The following is a 19,607-nucleotide window of genomic DNA, read 5'->3' on the forward strand; positions in this document are numbered from 1 at the left end:
TGGTGGTAATTGCTATAACTGTGTCAAATTTTAGGTATCTATGTCAAACGGTCTCTGAGAAAAAAGCATTTAACTGATTTGCAAGACCGAAGTGATCCCATAAGTGTTCCGTTTGTCAAAACAAAGTTTTGCACGGAACACTAAAAAATAGGTAACTTTTAAAATACTTTGACTTGTTTATTTTGACGCCCGGCTCCTTATGCCGTCTATATTATCATTATAATCTTTCTGCTCATGTTCCTAACGCCGCCCAAGTTTACTACAACCTCATCGGAACATCAGTAAATTCTGCAAAAGCCTTAAAGGAGAGGACCTGCACAGCGCCCGTCTCCTCGGGCATGGATACCTCTTAATACACATGGCAAACTGCCGATCACATTCGCACGATCTCGCAGCACAGCCGTTGATGAACTGGTGTTGGGTCTTGTAGTTCTCCAGCGCGCAGAGAGGTTCGCCGTGGTAGCACTTCCAGTAGTATGGCTGGAAGTAGACCGTGTAGAAGGGGCAGTAGATGTTCTCATAGCAGCGGTCGTGCATTTTGCAGCAGCTGTGGGAAAAGGAATGGTTTAGGGATGGGATTTGAAAGAGGGAAATTATTTTGGTGCATAGGGTGAATGTCTTAACGTTTGAGCGATTAGGTAAATAATATTGTATAGATGCAGATGTTTTCTTAAAAATTACATGTGGCAGAGATGAAGATGCTGAGGTGGGCGGCTGGAGTAACAAGACTCGATAAAGTGAAAAATGAATACATCAGAGGTAGTTACAAAGTTGCGCCCATCACAGATAAAGTCACGGAAAGTAGGCTTCGCTGGTATGGCCACGTGATGAGACGCCCCGAAGACCACGTAGTTCGGCATGCCTTGGCATTGCCGAACAGGGAAGCAAACAGACAAGGAAGACCTAAAGCCACGTAGTGGTCTACTGTGACCCGCGACTTGGAACGAGCCCAACTTACCCCAAGGACAACTCAGGACAGACGGTCCTGGCGCATGAGAACGAGGAGAGCCGACCCCAAATAATGGGAATAGGGCAAAGAGAAAGAAGAAGAGATGCAGATGTTTTCTTATTCATGAATACATAGTTTAAAGAAGAACAAATAGAAGTTACTTATCAATCCCATCTGTAGGCCTCCCCTCCCCGAGGAATCCGCAGTAGCACCCATATCCTTTGTAAGACAGTGGATCGCAGCCCGTAGCGCAGTACATCATGTTGGCCAGATGCAGCACTCCGCGCTTCCCCCGATTTTCGCCTTTATTCACGAATGGCTGGGGTTGGACATGCCTGTGAAGTGAAAGGAAATTAGCTTTATTTGGGGCATAGCATCCTAGAAAAGTGTCGCGTGACGTGAATTTTTTTAACACTTGATAAAACTAAAAAGCCGATATTTGGCATGATAACATTTTAATTCAATAGTATTTAGTACAGATTCCTGCAGGTTGTGAAGCTGCCATGTACATTATGTCCATAGTAGACCTTTTTGTGGATTGCCCCATTTAAAGGTTGAAATTAGCTTATGAAGTTCCGTAAAAGACGAGATCATCGTCGATGAATAAGCAACTCAATTGACAAAAGAAGCATTATTGTTCTATTAAAAAGTACTCTTATTTAGTACGCAGAAAAAACTTCAAATTTTACGATAATATGTACCTATATTCTTCTGAAAACGGCTAAGGTGCATTGGGGTAATTTCGCAAGCGGGGTAATTTTGAAAATGGTAAATTTCTACTAAACTAGAAGCATTTTCTACTGTAGAAATAGTAAGCAAGATGCATCAATTGGTAAGCGTTGCAGTAGCGTAAGGGTCTCCCCAGATATATCGACGCGGAATCGGCAAGCGCTGATAGGAAAAAGCCGTCGACGCTTCGGCAGGCGTCGACCGATGCGAGCCGAGCCAAACCGCGACTTTTTCGCTCTTATTGCGCAGACATAAAGCTTTTTCCTATCAGCGCTTGCCGATTCCGCGTCGATATATCTAAGGAGACCCTAAGTGTTGCTAAACTATGAAGTGCTTCTTGTTTTGTAGATATTAAACAAACAAAGACATAATCGCCATCGGTTGACCTTTTTTAACGCAAAAACATCATTACCTACTACGTTAATAATGTTGTTACATATTTTATGCCTTATATACCTACTAACGTGACTCAGTTTACATAAAGGAAATCCGCATTCTTGTTTTATGCTTAAACCTTTGTTTTAACTACCTACTGTTGTTGGTAAAATTATACATCTCGTGTTGTTTATCTTTATTATAAGATTGCCTATTACATAACTTTATTAATTAGGTATAGTTAATCGTATGCGAATTTGAAACCAATTGCTATACCTACATGTTACTAATGTTATATTATATTTTAAGAGTTTCAAAACCGGACAAATAAGGCCTACTTTTCCCTTTTATGGAAAGGTAAGATGGGAAGTTGGGAACTGACTGTTCTTGATTCTTCTTTTTTCTCGGATTGAGATGACATAGCAAAGTCAGGACATCACTAGAAAGATGACACAGTATGATCTAAGTTCCTTTAAACAATCCCCCTCAGGCACAGGACTTCTAAACGGATCCCTCTGGCAAACCCGACCAGTAGCTGATCCTTCTGACAACCTCCGAACTCTAACTCTCTAACTCTAACTTTGGTATCTAAATACGAGTCTCTATCACTAGAAGGACCCGAAGGTTAGCAAATAGCCGGGTTATTGCAAGGAAGATAAAATTTACATACTCCTTACCCATAATTCCTTTCAAATAATCCTCCTCAGGCACAAGTCCTAAACGGGACCTTCGCAAACCCGATCAGCAGCTGATCCTTTTGACTAGGTACCTCAAAAATTCTCATACTCTAACTATTCCTATTTAAATACGAGTTTCTATCACAAGATGGGCCCGAAGGCTAGCAAACAGCCGGGAAAACGCAAGAAAGATAATACATACCTAACCCCCTTCAAATAATCCTCCTCAGGCACAGAAGTCCTAAACGGGTCTCTGGCAAACCCGACCAATAGCTGATGCTTGTTTTGACTACGTGCAAACTCCTCATACTCTAACTCATTATCTTTGGTATCTAAATAAGAGTCTCTATCACTAGAACTAAAGGGCCTGGGGGCTGTGTTAGTAAGGTTGTAGTTTGGTAACGTGAATGGCCGCGGCCGGTTGTGTATTTGGACGTAGTCTGTGTTGTTGTAGATTGAGTCGTAGGAGAGTCGGGACCAATCTGAAACAAAGATATTTATCATTCATATACATACCTATATAGTGTGTTAAGGGAACAGTGTGGACTGAACGAAGATGTAGTGACAAAAATTGAGAAAGGTATGTTGAGATGGTTTGGACACGTGGAAAGAATGAGTGAAAAAAGGCTAACAAAGAGAGTGTAGAAACGGGAGTTGGAAGGGCGGACTTTCACTGATCAGATCGGAGAAATCCTGAAGAAAGGCCAGGTCAAGAGCATCCTAAACCGGCGAGCGTGTATGAGGAATGTTATGAAAGTGAAGGAAGCGAAAGAGGTATGTCAGAATCGTAGCAAGTGGAAATCCGTGGTCTCTGCCTACCCCTCCGGGAAATAGGCGTGATTATATGTATGTATGTATATACATATTATTTAAAAAAACTTATATCGTAGGTGGTTATAGATTAGTACTTACACCTATTTAGCTGCAAAATAGCATGGTCATTTTATGAATGATTTTGTCCATGCACTTTTGCAGCTCGCTGTAGTCGCTGTACAGTCAGCAATTCAGCATCAGTAAAGTAGCGGATCAGACTACGAGGCAAAAGTAGGCTAGGTACAGTCGTCATCAGATATATCGGAGCGGCCGAGGCGCTCAAAAATATCTGAACACGCCTCTATTGTCAAGGCGTTAAGTGCGTGTTCAGATATTTTTGAGCACCTTGGCCGCTCCTATATATCTGATGGTGACTGTACCTATCTACCATTCTCCAACAGCTTAACAAAGAGATATGATTTGTGATTATTCTATTGTACCTAATTGTAAGTAGCTAATTTGGATTATTTTCTTTATTTTTATTGATTTCCTAATACATTGTAATTTTTAAAATCGTTGACATTAATCATTATGTGAATTGGAATAATTTATTGAAATGTGAATATTAATTTATGATACTTTTGTAATTAATTATTATTATCAATTATTATGTAACTTAATGTAACGGACAGTATATGATCAATACCAAATAAAAATCTATCTATCTATCTATCTATGTAATAAGTTTATGATAAATGGATAATTATTTCAGGGTGACAGATATTATTGCTTTGTTTCATCTGCTATTATTACTGCCTGTACCTACCTATTATTTATTACTATAAATAGTAGGTTTAGTAATTTGTTCACTACTTAAATAAAAATTACATGCCTACGAATTGAACAATGACAAAGACATTGCCCTCATTCCCACTTAACACGCCGCATTTAAATTCGACCATTACACTACCTATTACATAAACATTCAAACCATGGAACCGGACCGGATTAGCCTACTCCCATGCATTTTCATACTTCGCTGGGTTTCCATTCAGACGCGTAATCTATTATACAACCATCGTGCATTCAATTTTATTGGGACAATTGGCTCATGGAAAAACGACAAAACCTCTTTATAACCAACACAAGCATAGGACGTTTTATGATGTGAAATCCAGTGATAAAAAGTCGGAAATGTCGTGAAATAAAATGGACATAAGTCATTTAGATTTGGATGGTGCTTGGATGCATGCATTGTTTTGGAGATGTAGTGCATGAAAAGTGGCCATGTTTCAATGGTTAGTGGGTGAATTTGATATGGAAACTGTTGTAATCTGCGATTAACATTATACTAGAGATAATAGTATGCGTTTTTATTCCTGCCTGTGAAACCGACGGTCCTGGGTTCGAATCCCAATAAGGGCATTTATTTGTGTGATGAATGAATATTTGTTTGTTAATTCATGGGTGTTTTTTATGTATACAAATTTATATGTAGGAGTATATCGTCTAGTACCCATAGTACAAGTTTGTCTCCTAATAGTCATTTATTAATTTATTATTTTAGTAATTTGCTTTTTGTAGGACGTTATTTTCATTACATGGTTCTAGATAGAAAACACTCAAAGCCGATAGCACATTTATTTATAAATGTGAATAATAAGTAGTTTAGTATTAAGTAACATATAGAACTCTTTCTTTAAAAAAAAACAATCTAACAGATAACTAAACATCCTCTTTACATTTTAAGAGCTGTCGACTTATCGTTACCTCCCAAAAAACAATTTTTTTTCCGATCACTCGAAGGAACGAATACAATTTATTTGTTTATACTTTTATGCTTGGCTTATCCTCGTAAGCCCATGGTTCTACACGTAGTACTAAACCATTTTCAATTGGAACCATAGACATAGTGTATACAAGTAGTTATAGACGAGCCGGGCGACCCCCGGTAAGAGAAAGAATATTCATATAAAATTTGGACAGCATAGGATTTTTTTTCTCTTTCACTTATAAATTTCGGTATTTCGCCATCGCCTCCTACCTATGATGCCACCCGGTCGGTGATAAGGACAAAGCATGGCACTATTTTCTCTTTCCTCTTATAGGAATCGCAATAAGACTATCTTTCTATATCAAAGAGTGTCAGGCCCTTGATTGGAACAGAGTTGCATTTCTTTCGACTTAAAAACAAAAGAAATCCAACCATATTTCCTTCACTATTGATTACAAAAACGTGCAATGTTTTGTATGGTGGAACTTAGGTTATTTATCATTTTTCATTTATTTATTGTATTGTCATGTACATAATAGGTGTTATTATTCATTATTATTATTCAGAGCCCACTGTGTCCCACTGCTGGGCAAAGGCCTCCCCCCTCTTTTTCCACTCGTCTCTGTTTAATGCTATATCCGGCCAGCCTGTCAAGAAGGAGTCCAAGTTATCCCGGGATCGCCGACGAGGTCTGCCGGATCCCCGGTTAGACTCGTGGGGCTCCCACTCCGTGGTTAACTTGGCCGACAAGTCATCCGGCATTCGGCAGACATGACCAGCCCAGTCCCATTTCAACTTGGCCGCTTTCCGAGCTACGTCTATTATTTGAGTCTTAGAGCGCAGCGTGGTGTTTCGGACTCGATCTCTTAATTTTACACCTAATATGCTGCGCTCCATAGCTCTCTGGCAAACCCCGAGTTTGGACTTCTGAGCTTCCGTCAAGGACCAGGTCTGAGCACCGTAGGTGAGAACTGGAAGTACGCACAATAGGTGTTACATAATATAGATCATGACACCCTGTAAGGGCATACAATAGTAATATTATTCTAGGCTATTCTAGGCTAATTACATTTACTTATTAGTAATCAATTTAAATTAAAATAAAATAAATGACCGCAAATCTTAAAACTAAATCTAAGAATATATCGTCAAAAATAGTTATTTTGGTAAATGATTAATTGAATTGATTTGTCAGTTTATTATTAATAGTTATTATTTTAATTTATTGATGTCGTATAATAATAAGTAGGCTAATGGTAGAAAAAAATGGTATTTAATGTAGCTTTGGGGGCTCTAGCCAAGAAGCCAATCGTTTGCGCCGTAGCGAACGAAACGCTAGTCTCTCTGTCGCACTTATATTGAAGAGTGATAGAGAGACATTAGCGTTTCGTTCGCTACGGCGCAAACGATTAGCTTCTTGGCTAGAGCCCTCTGAATCCCTTAGGTATGGTTCTGTAGGTATAATTATTGTATTGAAAACGATGACTTAATAGAGACTTGATTAAGCAATAATTGAATCTTCCCAATTACCACATCACTAGTATAACTACACCGTCTACACCTTATAAATCAAAGTACCCCGCCGCGTCTGTCTGTCTGTATGTTCACGATAAACTCAAAAACTACTGAACGGATTTTAATGCGGTTTCCACCTATCGATAGAGTGATTCTTGAGGAAGGTTTTAGTGTATAATTTGTTAAGGTTTTGTTAAAATTTGTTGAAATATGACGATGTTTGTTAATGATGTCAGAAAAAATCACGTTGTCTTGGAGCTTTAAACGAAAACGCTGCTTAAACTGTTTGAGATATAATAACACAATGTATGGAAGGATTGTCTCTCTTTTATTGTTCTACAAAAAAGTCTTAGATGGTATATGTCTATCGTTTAAGGATAACCTACTATAGTCATTATTAGTGCCCACGTGCGTAGCTCCGTAGCTCGACCAGCAGTGGGGTTCCGGCTTGAGACGTGTTTCCCTAATAACACCTAATAAATGAATAGACAATAGAGAACAGACTTTAGAAGTGAATGGTTGTTAATCGAAATTAAACTATCGTGAGACATATTTCAAAATATTTAGATCAGTATGTTTTCACTCACTATTATTTTTAGTCGCTTTTGGCGACATGTTTCGGATTATTCGGGAATCCTTCCTCAGTCATGAGTGTCCGCGGCGGTTGTTCGTCGTGCATCGAGGAATCCAAAACATGTCGCCAAAAGCGTACTGATCTGAATATTCTGAATGGTTGTTACTCAAAATTATATGTAATGACTGGATTGAGTTTTTTTGAGTTGTGTTGTTGGAAGGTGTAGTGAAATAGTGAAACATTTCAGTTAAAGTTTGAGGTCGCATTTTTGTTCTGTTTCTGGTAGATACGACTATCTACAACAACAATATATAGTCTGCATCTTCTCAAATGATTTTTACGCCTAAGACGGTAATCTGTTAAACAAAATCCATTGTTTCTTTTAAGCGAGCGGTCGGCCATTGTGTCTGACAATGGCACGCGCCGCAGCACGCGCTCAGACACAATGGCCGAGCGTTCGCACAAAGAAACAATGGCTTTTGTTTAACAGATTAGGGTCTTAGACGTAAAAATCATTTGAGAAGATTCATACTATACTTAATATGGTAAAATTTTACATTTAAGTCGAATTCGAAAAAAAAAATAGACATAAAATAACGCTTTACTACCCGTGCGAAGCCGGGGCGGGTCGCTAGTCATTAATATTGCCGCGATAAACGATAACCAACTAAATGCAAATACAAGAATCATTACCCCGTTTAATGTTGGCAAACAATGATTTCAGCGTTATCTCGACGAATTAATATCATTATTAATTCATAAGCTAGGATAGGTATTGAAACAACTACGGAGTTTCATTCGCTAAATATTATTGTCACAATCCAACTAATATTTTTAATTAAGGCTCCGTACGTTCGTGTTCTTCTCTCACTTTTACTGAGCGTGCGTAAACGAGATGGATGTGCGCGCTCCTGACAGCGAATATCATGTTTTTGAATTTTAAGTTGTTGTAAAAAAAAACCGGCCAAGTGCGAGTCGGACTCGCCCACCGAGGGTTCCGTACTTTTTAGTATTTGTTGTTATAGCGGCAACAGAAATACATCATCTGTGAAAATTTCAACTGTATACCTATCACGGTTCATGAGATACAGCCTGGTGACAGACAGACCGACAGCGGAGTCTTAGTAATAGGGTCCCGTTTTACCCTTTGGGTACGGAACCCTAGAAAAGTAATGTAATAGCTGAGTTCCCTCAAAAAAAAAAATTGCTGATTTTTAGAAGTAATTTTCATATTTTTAATGCGTTTTGGACCTACGTTCGTGATATTTTTCTATCGAGAGAAAGTCAAAATCAGGATACGAATCGCTGAAGTCCCTAGAGAAAATTCTCAAGATTGCTAATTTAAATTTTGGCAACCGTATTGTTATCAAAAAAAAAGCGGTACGATTTTTCAAAAACTCGGATTGGACAATAATGGACAGATTTCGATGAATGCTGGCTATATTGTAATTTTTTTTATAGAAGTAGATTCGTTGTTTATCGTGATACTGTGATGTTTTATAATTAGCATACCTACATTACCTACCTAACAAGTTAGGTTAGGCTAGATGATCATGGCATCGGAGGTCTACAATCGAATTCCCGAAACCCCGTCAACAAAGCGCGCGGCAGACACACCCCAGGCGGTTTAGTCCGTGGGAGTCGGACATACCCACTAGGCTTCTCCCGGGCCAGTGGGATCCATAAAGGATTCCCCCTGGGTCATCAAAAAAAAAGGCAAGATAATCATTGATCTCTATCAAAAATAAGAATTTTGATCAATCATTTTTTTACGATTATCAGTCATGCAAATTGTAGATTTCGTGATTCTAATAATTATTGTATAATAAGTTTAAACAATCCTTCGTATAATATTACCCTAGTTTAAAACTCGATAATTTGTCGACATCATGAAACACCTACTCATAATTATTATAATTTATTATTATACGTGATGTATATTCTAAGCTCTAAAGGGGCCCACTGATTACCAGTCCGCCGGACAATATCAGCCTGAGTTGTTCGGAACTGTCAACTTTTTATTCTAACTGACAGGCTGATATCATCCGGCGAACTGATCAGTGGGCCCCTTAATATCACGATAAGTAACGAACGCTTTAAGATATTTGACGTGTGCAAAAGGGAAGCTACTTATACTGTATAGTGTATGTGGCCTAGCGGTAAGAGCGTGCGACTTGCAATCCGAAGGTCGCAGGTTCAAACCCTGGCTCGTACCAATGAGTTTTTCGGAACTTATGTACGAAATGTCGTTTTTATATTTACCAGTCGCTTTTCGGTGAAGGAAAACATCGTGAGGAAACCGGACTAATCCCAACAAGGCCTAGTTTTCCCTCTGGGTTGGAAGGTCAGATGGCAGTCGCTTTCGTAAAAACTAGTGCCTACGCCAAATCTTGGGATTAGTTGCCAAGCGGACCCCAGGCTCCCATGAGCCGTGGCAAAATGCCGGGACAACGCGAGGAAGAAGAAGAAGAGAAGAGTATGTATAAACATTTCATGAGTGCGAAACAGACAAAACAATACCTAATTAAAAATAAAAACCGGCCAAGTTCGAGTCGGACTTGCGTTCCAAGGGTTCCGAAAATTACACAATTTTTAACAATGTATTTTTTTATGTGAGACGTGAATGAAATGTTAAAAAAAACCCCGTAGGGGTCGGATCACAAATTAAGTAATTAAGTCCGACTTACGCTTGACTGCACATTTCTAATAAGTTTTCCTGACATCTATAGGTAAAGAACTATTTTGTGTATTTGTTTCAAAATTTTAGAGATTAGTTTCGGTGATAGGGGGGGTGCTAATGGTCAAGGTCGTATCACCACAATATCAAAACTTTAACAAATTGTAACATCTGAATATATCCCTACTGAGAATTTATGTGTTACCTTGAAAACGGCTATCAAAGGGCAGTTTCTCGAAAGTTTGTAACTTCAATACTAGGGGAAGTCCTAACTCCTTCTATTAGAAAAGGACTTCTGCTTGTTTTATAAGTTTTATAAGTCTCGTAAAACGGGTTCTTTACAAATTTTGGCATAGTAACATGCAACCTAACAATACCTACAATGTACAGTTAAATTAAAACTAGTATTCGCACGAGCTCCGAGGGTTTTTGAGATGGGGAAAGGTCATGCGTTCTTTGATCTTACTTTGAGGTTACATGTTACTATGTCAAAATTTGTAACTGGTTCTTTACAAATTTTGGAGTAACATGTAACCTAACAATACCTACAATTGAAGCCGTCCAGTGGTTGAGGCCTAGGTACTACTTAAAAAACACAAATCAAAATATTTATTTAGATTTTTACTAAGGTGCGTTGGGGTAAGATTGAACGGGTTTTTCATGAGGGGTAAGACAAAAAGTCGTGCGTATGCCGAAGCATTGCGGGCGACTTTTCATCTTATCCCGCATGAAAAACTCGTTCAATCTTATCCCAACGCACCTTATAAGGGTTAGGTATTTGTTATTACGAAGACGGTTAAGATCTCGTGACACAAATACACATTAATCTACGTCAAAATTGCGATAATTGCAAGCGCGTTACAGTCTATTGTTTCTTGTATAGCGTGAGATATTAAAAGATAATTCGACACGTTCTGCAGTAGTATTAATATCTGGAATCTAGTACCTCAAATTAATTTAATGGTTTGAGGTGACGGACGTCTGGCTTATGGTCTATAATTGTGTTGATGTTTTGCCATTTCAAAAAGTATTGCTTTATTTGATGAATGTATTGGATTTATGCATGTCTAAAGCCGCGGATTGGACGTAAGCGAGCGGCAAATCAAGGCCGTTTTAATACATTTGGTCAAGCGCAATGTAAAAACCGGCCAAATACGAGTCGCACTCGCGCACTGGTTCCGTACCATTACGCAAAAAACGGCAAAAAAATCACGTTTGTTGTATAGGAGCCCCACTTAAATATTTATTTTATTCTGTTTTTAGTATTTGTTGTTATAACGGCAGTTGCAGCAGAAGCTGCCCAGGCCCGGAGCCGGTGGAAAATTATAATTCAAGCCCTACACCTCAACAGAAGGTGACAGGATGAAAAGAAAGAAAACCGGACAAGTGCGAGTCGAACTCGCCCACCGAGGGCTCCGTACTTTTTAGTATTTGTTGTTATAGCGGCAACAGAAATACATCATCTGTGAACAACTGTCTAGCTATCACGGTTCAAGAGATACAGCCTAGTGACAGACGGACAGACAGACAGACAGACAGATAGCGGAGTCTTAGTAATAGGGTCCCGTTTTTACCCTTTGGGTACGGAACCCTAAAAATGGCTTTGATTTCGGCTCGCCGCGCCACGCGCCGCGTGCGTCTAGTCATATAGGTCCTAGACGAAACTTTACAAAAGCTATGCCAGTTTTTGAAATTTTGCATAATAAGCTCAATTTATTTATATTTAATTTCGATTATTATACCTGGGGTTAGAGAACCCAGTGTCAATTACTTTAGAATATGTTTCATTATTTGCCGTTCCTTTTTCCCCACCTGATTTTTTCCCCTGTCTACGTAGGTACCTATGATATATAATAGGTAGTATCTCTATGTAGATATGAGAGGCATTTGTATTTTGTAAAAACAAATAAAATATTAATAGAATAAAAATGGTTTAATTACTGGCACCGAAAGTAACTTCAAAATTAGTAATTAAGTAAACTTTTTTTGCGTTCCACTAAATTTGTCCATGAGTGTACTTATAACAGTTATTTTGCGACACCGTGTGAACCTGAACCGTGTTGCATAATAAACTACAACTAATATTACAAGAGGAACTCCTTTTCTAATAAGTGTAATTAGAAAAGGAGTTCCGCTTGTAATATTGTAACACGGCCGAGATGTAACTACTTCATTTCTTTGCTTATAATAAGCAAAGAAATGAAAATCAGGTCATTGACCCAACGCGACCTTGGGACCTTTGTTTAAGTTTGGAATGGCTGCGTACGTCGAAAATGGCGGATTGGTGCAGCGCACGCGGAGCATACAGTGCGAATAAAAGAAAATTAGCAGTATTTTAACTACCTTTAGGTGTAACTGAACGGGCTATATTTTTGTAGAAGTAGATTGTAGAAGAGTTTTTTCTGAGAAATAATCGTGCGCACTAATGTGATACCTGGGGCCGATTTACATAATAACTTGAAACTAATAATATTAGCGGAAGTCTCTTTCCAATTCCTTTGATTAGAAAGGGACTTCCGCTAATATTACAAGTTATTATGCAATCAGCCCCTGATAAGGATGGCGCTGTAAAGTTGCCGTTTGAAAATCCAGTTACCACAAAATATAATGACTCAATTTTTTATACTTTTCTTCTCTTTTTCAACTATTTGTTGGCCATTAACGGTTTCTTGCTCTAGTAGGTAGGTTCAGCATGAGCTCAGCTGTTTACATATAGGAAACTATAGGTCTATTACAGGAAAGATTACTTTATCTGTTTTATAAGACTGTTTGTTTCTTAATTAAAAAAGTCCATTTTCATGTTCTGGTGTGCAACTCTTTAAATCTGTGTTCGTAGGTTGCATTTTTCCATTCAATGGTCTTCAGATAGCAATCGTATACATACGTAAAAACTGGAATTAGTGTTCATTTTAGGAATTGAAAATCTTATCATCAAAATCAGACCCTAAATCGTCGATATCTGAACATTCAAAATTATTTATTTATCGTATGGCATATAATCATGTCACTGGATTCAAATTTCCAAACGTATAAACCTCTAGGTATTGTTGTCACTCAACTATCAATATTATTTTTAATTTGACGTATCACATGATCTTTGGAATTGGAAAGTTAGTAATAGGATAGGTGAGTAGATAAATATAACTGCAGTAATATGTAGGTGTGGAGGTACTAGGACCTAGTAACTAGGTAAATAGAATCACAGAAGTGTGACCCATAAAGTGACAATACTGGTGATATTTAAACTGCGGAGATTGTGCAAGAATCCCCATTCGGCTACGATTTGTCGATCTCGCACAAATGTCAAGGTGCCAGACTTACGATCGCAATTTTAATGTATAGTTAATTGAGTTAATGTAGGCTATTCTCTGAATTTACAAGTTCGGTTGCTTTATTTTTCAATTAATCCTTTCTGGAGAAAACCTACTTATAGATTGACAAATTGACAAGACCGCGGGCTTCGTCTTTGCATACCTAACTTACCCTGTACGATAGCCAATATGGGTGTAGCGAAAGTCGGGAAAGCCGACTATCCGGCGCCGATTATCGGCAAAAAAAGCCAATAAATTACTCGGCACTTTAGGAAATTCCAAATTTAATCACTAATATAATAACTGTTAGTACATCTAAATATCCTTTAGCATCTTTTTGTAGTTAAACAATTGATAATTCACAGCAAATGTCCGCATTGTGACATTAGATTGATAATAATGAGCTTTCTGAAGATTATGTGACTAATTAACTATAACTTAAAAATAAAAAATGTCCCCAGAGACGAGTTAATTTGCCCTTTATTTTACATTGTTTTTAACTTCAATTCATTCACTTGAAAAGTATCTAGGTATATATATCATTAAAGTTATCGTGCTATTTAGGATGAGCCCGAATGTATACAATATAAGAACGACAAAATTAAACTTATCACGTTTGTCTACAATATTATTCTCGGCCAATAAATAATGTATAAAAAGTTAATTAAGTTTATTCACACCCACATTATAAATTCAAAGTGATAAAAGGACATGCAAGTTAAAGTTTAATTAAAACTTGTTGAAAGCGAGTTAATTTTATGAACAGATGAAGTAAATAATAAGTTTCATAATTATTGGGCATTTCACATAGCATGGCGTGGCGTATTTATGCAATATTAAGTTTGCAAATCAGCCCAATAATATGTTAAGAGGTTTGATAAATATTTACTGCGAAATTCAGGTGTCCTGTTAAAATAGATTGAAATCCGTTAAAAAAAATTTGGCTGTTTCATACATTTTGGCTGGTCCATTTTCTATTAGAGGATAAAATTTTTTCGCGATTTCGTATTTAGTCCCATAGTAAAAGTTGCTCAGTATAATCCCAAAATCTCCCTAGCAACAGGAATGCATTAATCTTTTAGTCACCCTGTATGTCTACTAGTTCCACCGCTTAGCTTTTTATTAGAATTTCAGCACTTAAACGGGTGAAACGGGGTTGAAAGTTTTGTTAAAGACTACGCGTATAGCCGTAGGCTAGTATTTAATACCAGGGGCCCATTTCTCAAAAACTATTAGACTAATATTATCAGTCCACGAACTGTCAAATCGTATGGGTTGCCAGGATTACACACTAATAATATTAGACTAATATCGCTTGAGAAATAGGCCCCAGTATGTAGTATGTACGAGTAGTATGTACAAGTAGTATGTAGTAATTGTAGTAAGTATTTATACTTATTTCAGTATTCCGTTCCGTATTTATCAAAAACTAGTTTTGGCTGATATAGAAATATGCGCGATCTGACCTTATAAAGCTCGTCTTGAAAAATCACCAGCACGGGAAGTTCTTCTTAATACACACGAACGCTATTAAGAATCGTTTAACCCTTCTACTTACAATAATTGGCTGAATGCCCTTCGCAACCCGGGCCCAGCTGCAAGAAAAAACAAATTACAAAACGACAATTCACACACTGGCCGTAAAATAGAGATTACATTTTATGGCATCACACTTTTAAAAATCGAGCTACCAATTTGGATTAGTAGCTTTCGCAATCGCGTAACATGCAATTCCATCAATTGGAATATGTAACTTTATGAGATTGTTTACAACGTTGACATTTTAATGGCGTGATTGACTGAGATGTGATATTGCAAGAGCTGTGTCTTGGGATTCAGAGTCCCATAGTAAAAGTTGCTCAGTATAATCCCAAAACCTCCCTAGCAACAGGAATGCATTAATCTTTTAGTCACCCTGTATGTGTACTAGTTCCACAGATTAGCTTTTTATTAGAATTTCAGCACTTAAACGGGTGAAACGGGGTTGAAAGATTTGTTAAAGACTACGCGTAAAGCCGTAGGCTAAAATATTATATTATTAATATTTCTCAAAAACTCTTAGACTAATATTATCAGTCCACGAACTGTCAAATCGTATGGGTTGCCAGGATTACACACTAACAATATTAGACTAATATCGCTCGAGAAATGGGCCCCAGTATGTAGTATGTACGAGTAGTATGTACAAGTAGTATGTAGTAATTGTAGTAAGTATTTACTTATTTCAGTATTCCGTTACGTATTTATCAAAAACTAGTTTTGGCTGATATAGAAATATGCGCGATCTGACCTTATAAAGCTCGTCTTGAAAAATCACCATCACGGGAAGTTCTTCTTAATACACACGAACGCTATTAAGAATCGTTTAACCCTTCTACTTACAATAATTGGCTGAATGCCCTTCGCAACCCGGGCCCAGCTGCAAGAAAAAACAAATTACAAAACGACAATTCACACACTGGCCGTAAAATAGAGATTACATTTTATGGCATCACAATTTTAAAAATCGAGCTACCAATTTGGATTAGTAGCTTTCGCAATCGCGTAACATGCAATTCCATCAATTGGAATATGTAACTTTATGGGATTGTTTATAACGTTGACATTTTAATGGCGTGATTGACTGAGATGTGATATTGCAAGAGCTGTGTCTTGGGATTTAAAAACGAACCTTTACAATCTTTGAGCTTTTATTGCTGGCCGGTAATAATAAGTTTGGGTGCATTGCAAGGTATTCGGGTCGCGATGAAGCAATGGATTTCGTATCGATTCAGATCGAGTTTTATTGAATTAAAGAAATCATAAACTGCCTGGCAATTATCATTCGAATAGGTTAATGACAGAGGCATCTTTTTTCTGCAATGCCGCTAGGAAAATTAAATGCATACGTATAATAACGACTAATATTCTAAATGCATAGTAAAAGTAATAGTAACTAGCTGTCTGTGTGTCTATTACCTCTTAACGCTTAAACCACTGAACCGATTTAGATCAAATTTTGTATGGAGATAGTTTGAGGCCCACATAGGATAGTTTTATGGTTTTATCTTCATCTTCATCCCACGTAGACGAGGTCGCGGGCAGATGCTAGTGCGTCTATAAAACCTGCTGGACCGTTAATCCTCACTTTAAACACTTAATTACAGGAGTTTCCAACCTTTCTTGCTTGGTTGAGGTCGCGAACTACCGGTTGAAATCTCCTGACTACCAGATCGCAAGCCGGAAACGTTGGAAAGTGACCGTGATGTTCTAACTGATCTGGGGGCCTAGCCAAAATGACAATCTTACGGCGACAAACGAATAGAAAAAAATGTATCAGAATTACAGATGGTACGAAAAGTCACGTGACTTTTTCCATACATTATTTAAGTTTCGTATGGCGTTTTCTATCAACGATCGTTGGCTAGGGCACCTGAGCACATATTTTTATAATTAAATAAGGATTAAGCGTTTGCATATAATTTTGACTACATTAAACACTCAGCTACTTCTGCTGCTGACCGTACAAAATAATGTATTCGATGCGAGAGGTCAATGCAGTTATAATAATAACTACAGCAAAATTTGCGCTAACGTAAGAGTACAAATAGGTATGTTTACATAATAATTGACTTTTTTGTGGTTCTATTTCTCGTTATAATTTATGAATCTATCCTGCAACAACATTTATGTCTCTGTTTGGCCTAATGGTTGACTGGTAGAGAATGCCTTTTGGCATTAAGTCTGCCATTTGTACATTTTTCTTTGCTTGTGCAATAAAGTTTAAATAAATAAAAAATAAATAAACAGGTCAAAATTCTTTTCCTTGTCTTGTCAAAAGAGTTGACAAAAGTCCCCAAAAATGTGACTGAGTGGAGCTTTTTGTATGGGGTGAAATTTAGTTTTTAATTTTTCTCAAGAGAATATCAATCTACAGCTAGAAAGACATGCAATAGCACTCAACATTTGTTTATTTCATCTTCATCATCATTATAATTTAAGAGCATGATGGCTCTTGTTAGTGGAGTATGCGCCAGTTTTCTCGGTCCTCGACTTGAGGGTCTTGAGGTCCCTGTAGGTCCCTGTAAGACACGACATTTGTTTTCGCTTTCAGTTGTTGTGTGTAGCTTGCTCGTGGTTTTCCTCTTCCTCTTTTCTCTTCGATCTTGCCTTCTAATACAGTGTTAAAGAAAGTGTCGTGTCTTATCAAGTGACCTATCATTTTGCCACGTCTATTCATTATGGTTCTTAGTAGGTTTCTCTTCAACAACGCAGCACTTTCTCGTTTATTTATTTATTTGATAAAAGACAAAAATAGAAGCGTGACAGAGACAATGAAGCTATATGTTGATGTTACCGACCTTCAATCGGATTTAGCACATATTAATGTCACGACATTTAAAGGATTCGATAGTGTCTCAATCGGGTCTAGCTCTATTATTGCATCATGCGCTTATTTTGGTAACGTCTTGATCCTCACTATTATCAAATAAAACCGATAACATTTGTAGAAGAAAAATAATTAATGCAAAAAAGTAAAACTAAATTATAACAAATACAATATTACCCCCCACTCTGATTATCCCCCGGACCAAATGTGCCAAAAATACTGGCGGCATTACCTCGCTGAATGGCCAGGGATATCTTATATTTATCTTTTTTATCCTCACTATAATAATAGAATAGGTACCTAAGTAATATGCGCTACCATGCCATACGCTACCATGTGTTTACATACTAACAGCCTGCAAATATGTAAGGTCTAATCTGGGGTTATATACAACTCGCGGGCAGAACCATGGCCGCAACACGCGCGGCGAGCACCTCCTGCTGGTCCCGCGCTGCCGTCTGGCCAAGGCTCGGAAGTCACTCGGTGTCATGGGTGTAAGGATTTATAACACCCTTCCCAAAGAGGTCATTGACTCAGCTAGTGAGGCAATATTTGTAAGCAAACTTAAAAAAATGCTAATGTGTTTAGCTTGTTACACAATAAACGAATTTATATTCAGAACTGCTGATGTCCCAAACTGATGTAATTTCAAAAATAAATTAAAACAATGTATTCTTGTGATAAACTGATGTAATTTCAAAAATAAATTAAAACAATGTAAAATAACTGAATAATTTAATATTGTGATAATCTACTCTATTATGTATTATTGTGATAATGATGTGTATGCTGTGTGACGTGTAAGATTATTTAATAATGTTATCAATAAATTTCTCATTCTCTCTCATTCTCAATATGAACTATTATAAATAATAAAGCATGATGTAAAAGAATCTTAGTAATTTACATGCATGATGATTTATTTTAATCTAGTCGCTCGCTTCTGCATTAATTTTGACGTGTAAAGGCTCGCGCTAGACCGGGCCGAGCCCGGGCCGCCGGCCGGAGGGTCCGACATGTAATTTTCTATGACGGCTGATCGGTGATGGTACTTTCCATAAAAAATGAAGCCCCGGAAGCTCCGGCCCGGCCCCGGCCCGGTCTAGCGTTTTGCTTAGTCTCTCTGCCACTAAAAAGGTCTGAAAAAGTCTTTTTAGCGATAAAACCGCCTTTTGTCTACCAATATTATTGTTTTAGGTTGTTTCTTCTATAAGTACAATATTATTAAAAATATCCGACGCTTTTCATTTGACATCCTATTAAATATTTTTGTAAATCATGCCGTTAATTTCAAAAGCAGTCTCCAAAGGTTCTGGAGAAGCAAATCATTTTAGGGTATATGAATAAAGGAAGAATTCATTAACTTAAATTAGCCTATCATTTACGAGGCGAGGTCGAACATTGTGAAGAGCTTACAGTCATTATCTCTCTTCATTGTAAGGGGCCCACTGACTATCAGTCCGCCGGACGATATCGGCCTGTCAGTTGTTCGGAACTGTGAAATTTTTGTTCTAACTGACAGGCCGATATCGTCCGGCGGATTGATAGTCAGTGGGCTACTTAAATAGACTATATGCGGTCACGGCCCTAATGAGTAATGACGGAACGACGATAAAAAACCGGCCAAGTGTGAGTCGAGCGAGTTGACATATAACATGATTTAGTTTGCAATTTTTTTTTATTTACCTAATACCCTCCAAAAATGATGCTATGTTTAAAATTCATTTATTTATGTTACAAACTTACATAAGGGCACCAAATTTCAACTTAACTGGTCCAGTAGTTTCAGAGCAAATGGGATGTGACAGATGGACAGACATACAGACGCACGAGTGATCCTATAATGGTTCCGTTTTTAGGGTTCCGTACCCAAAGGGTAAAAACGGGACCCTATTACTAAGACT

At 37.7% G+C, this 19,607-nt stretch overlaps 1 protein-coding gene across 1 annotated transcript in view; it reads right to left on the bottom strand.

The window, feature by feature from the left end:
- Nucleotides 1–252: 252 nt before the first annotated feature.
- LOC134755371 (uncharacterized) overlaps nucleotides 253–19,607 on the bottom strand; it is a 28,897-nt gene continuing 9,542 nt past the window's right edge. Inside the window, exons 2-4 of the mRNA XM_063691918.1 lie at nucleotides 2,933–3,212; nucleotides 1,111–1,284; nucleotides 253–547 (exon numbers count right to left, since the gene is read on the bottom strand). Coding sequence (XP_063547988.1) covers nucleotides 268–547; nucleotides 1,111–1,284; nucleotides 2,933–3,212 — 734 coding nt within the window. The 3' untranslated portion in view covers nucleotides 253–267. The remainder of the gene's footprint in view (nucleotides 548–1,110; nucleotides 1,285–2,932; nucleotides 3,213–19,607) is intronic.

The sequence above is a fragment of the Cydia strobilella genome, chromosome 2, assembly GCF_947568885.1.
Source record: "Cydia strobilella chromosome 2, ilCydStro3.1, whole genome shotgun sequence".
Classification (NCBI taxonomy): domain Eukaryota; kingdom Metazoa; phylum Arthropoda; class Insecta; order Lepidoptera; family Tortricidae; genus Cydia; species Cydia strobilella.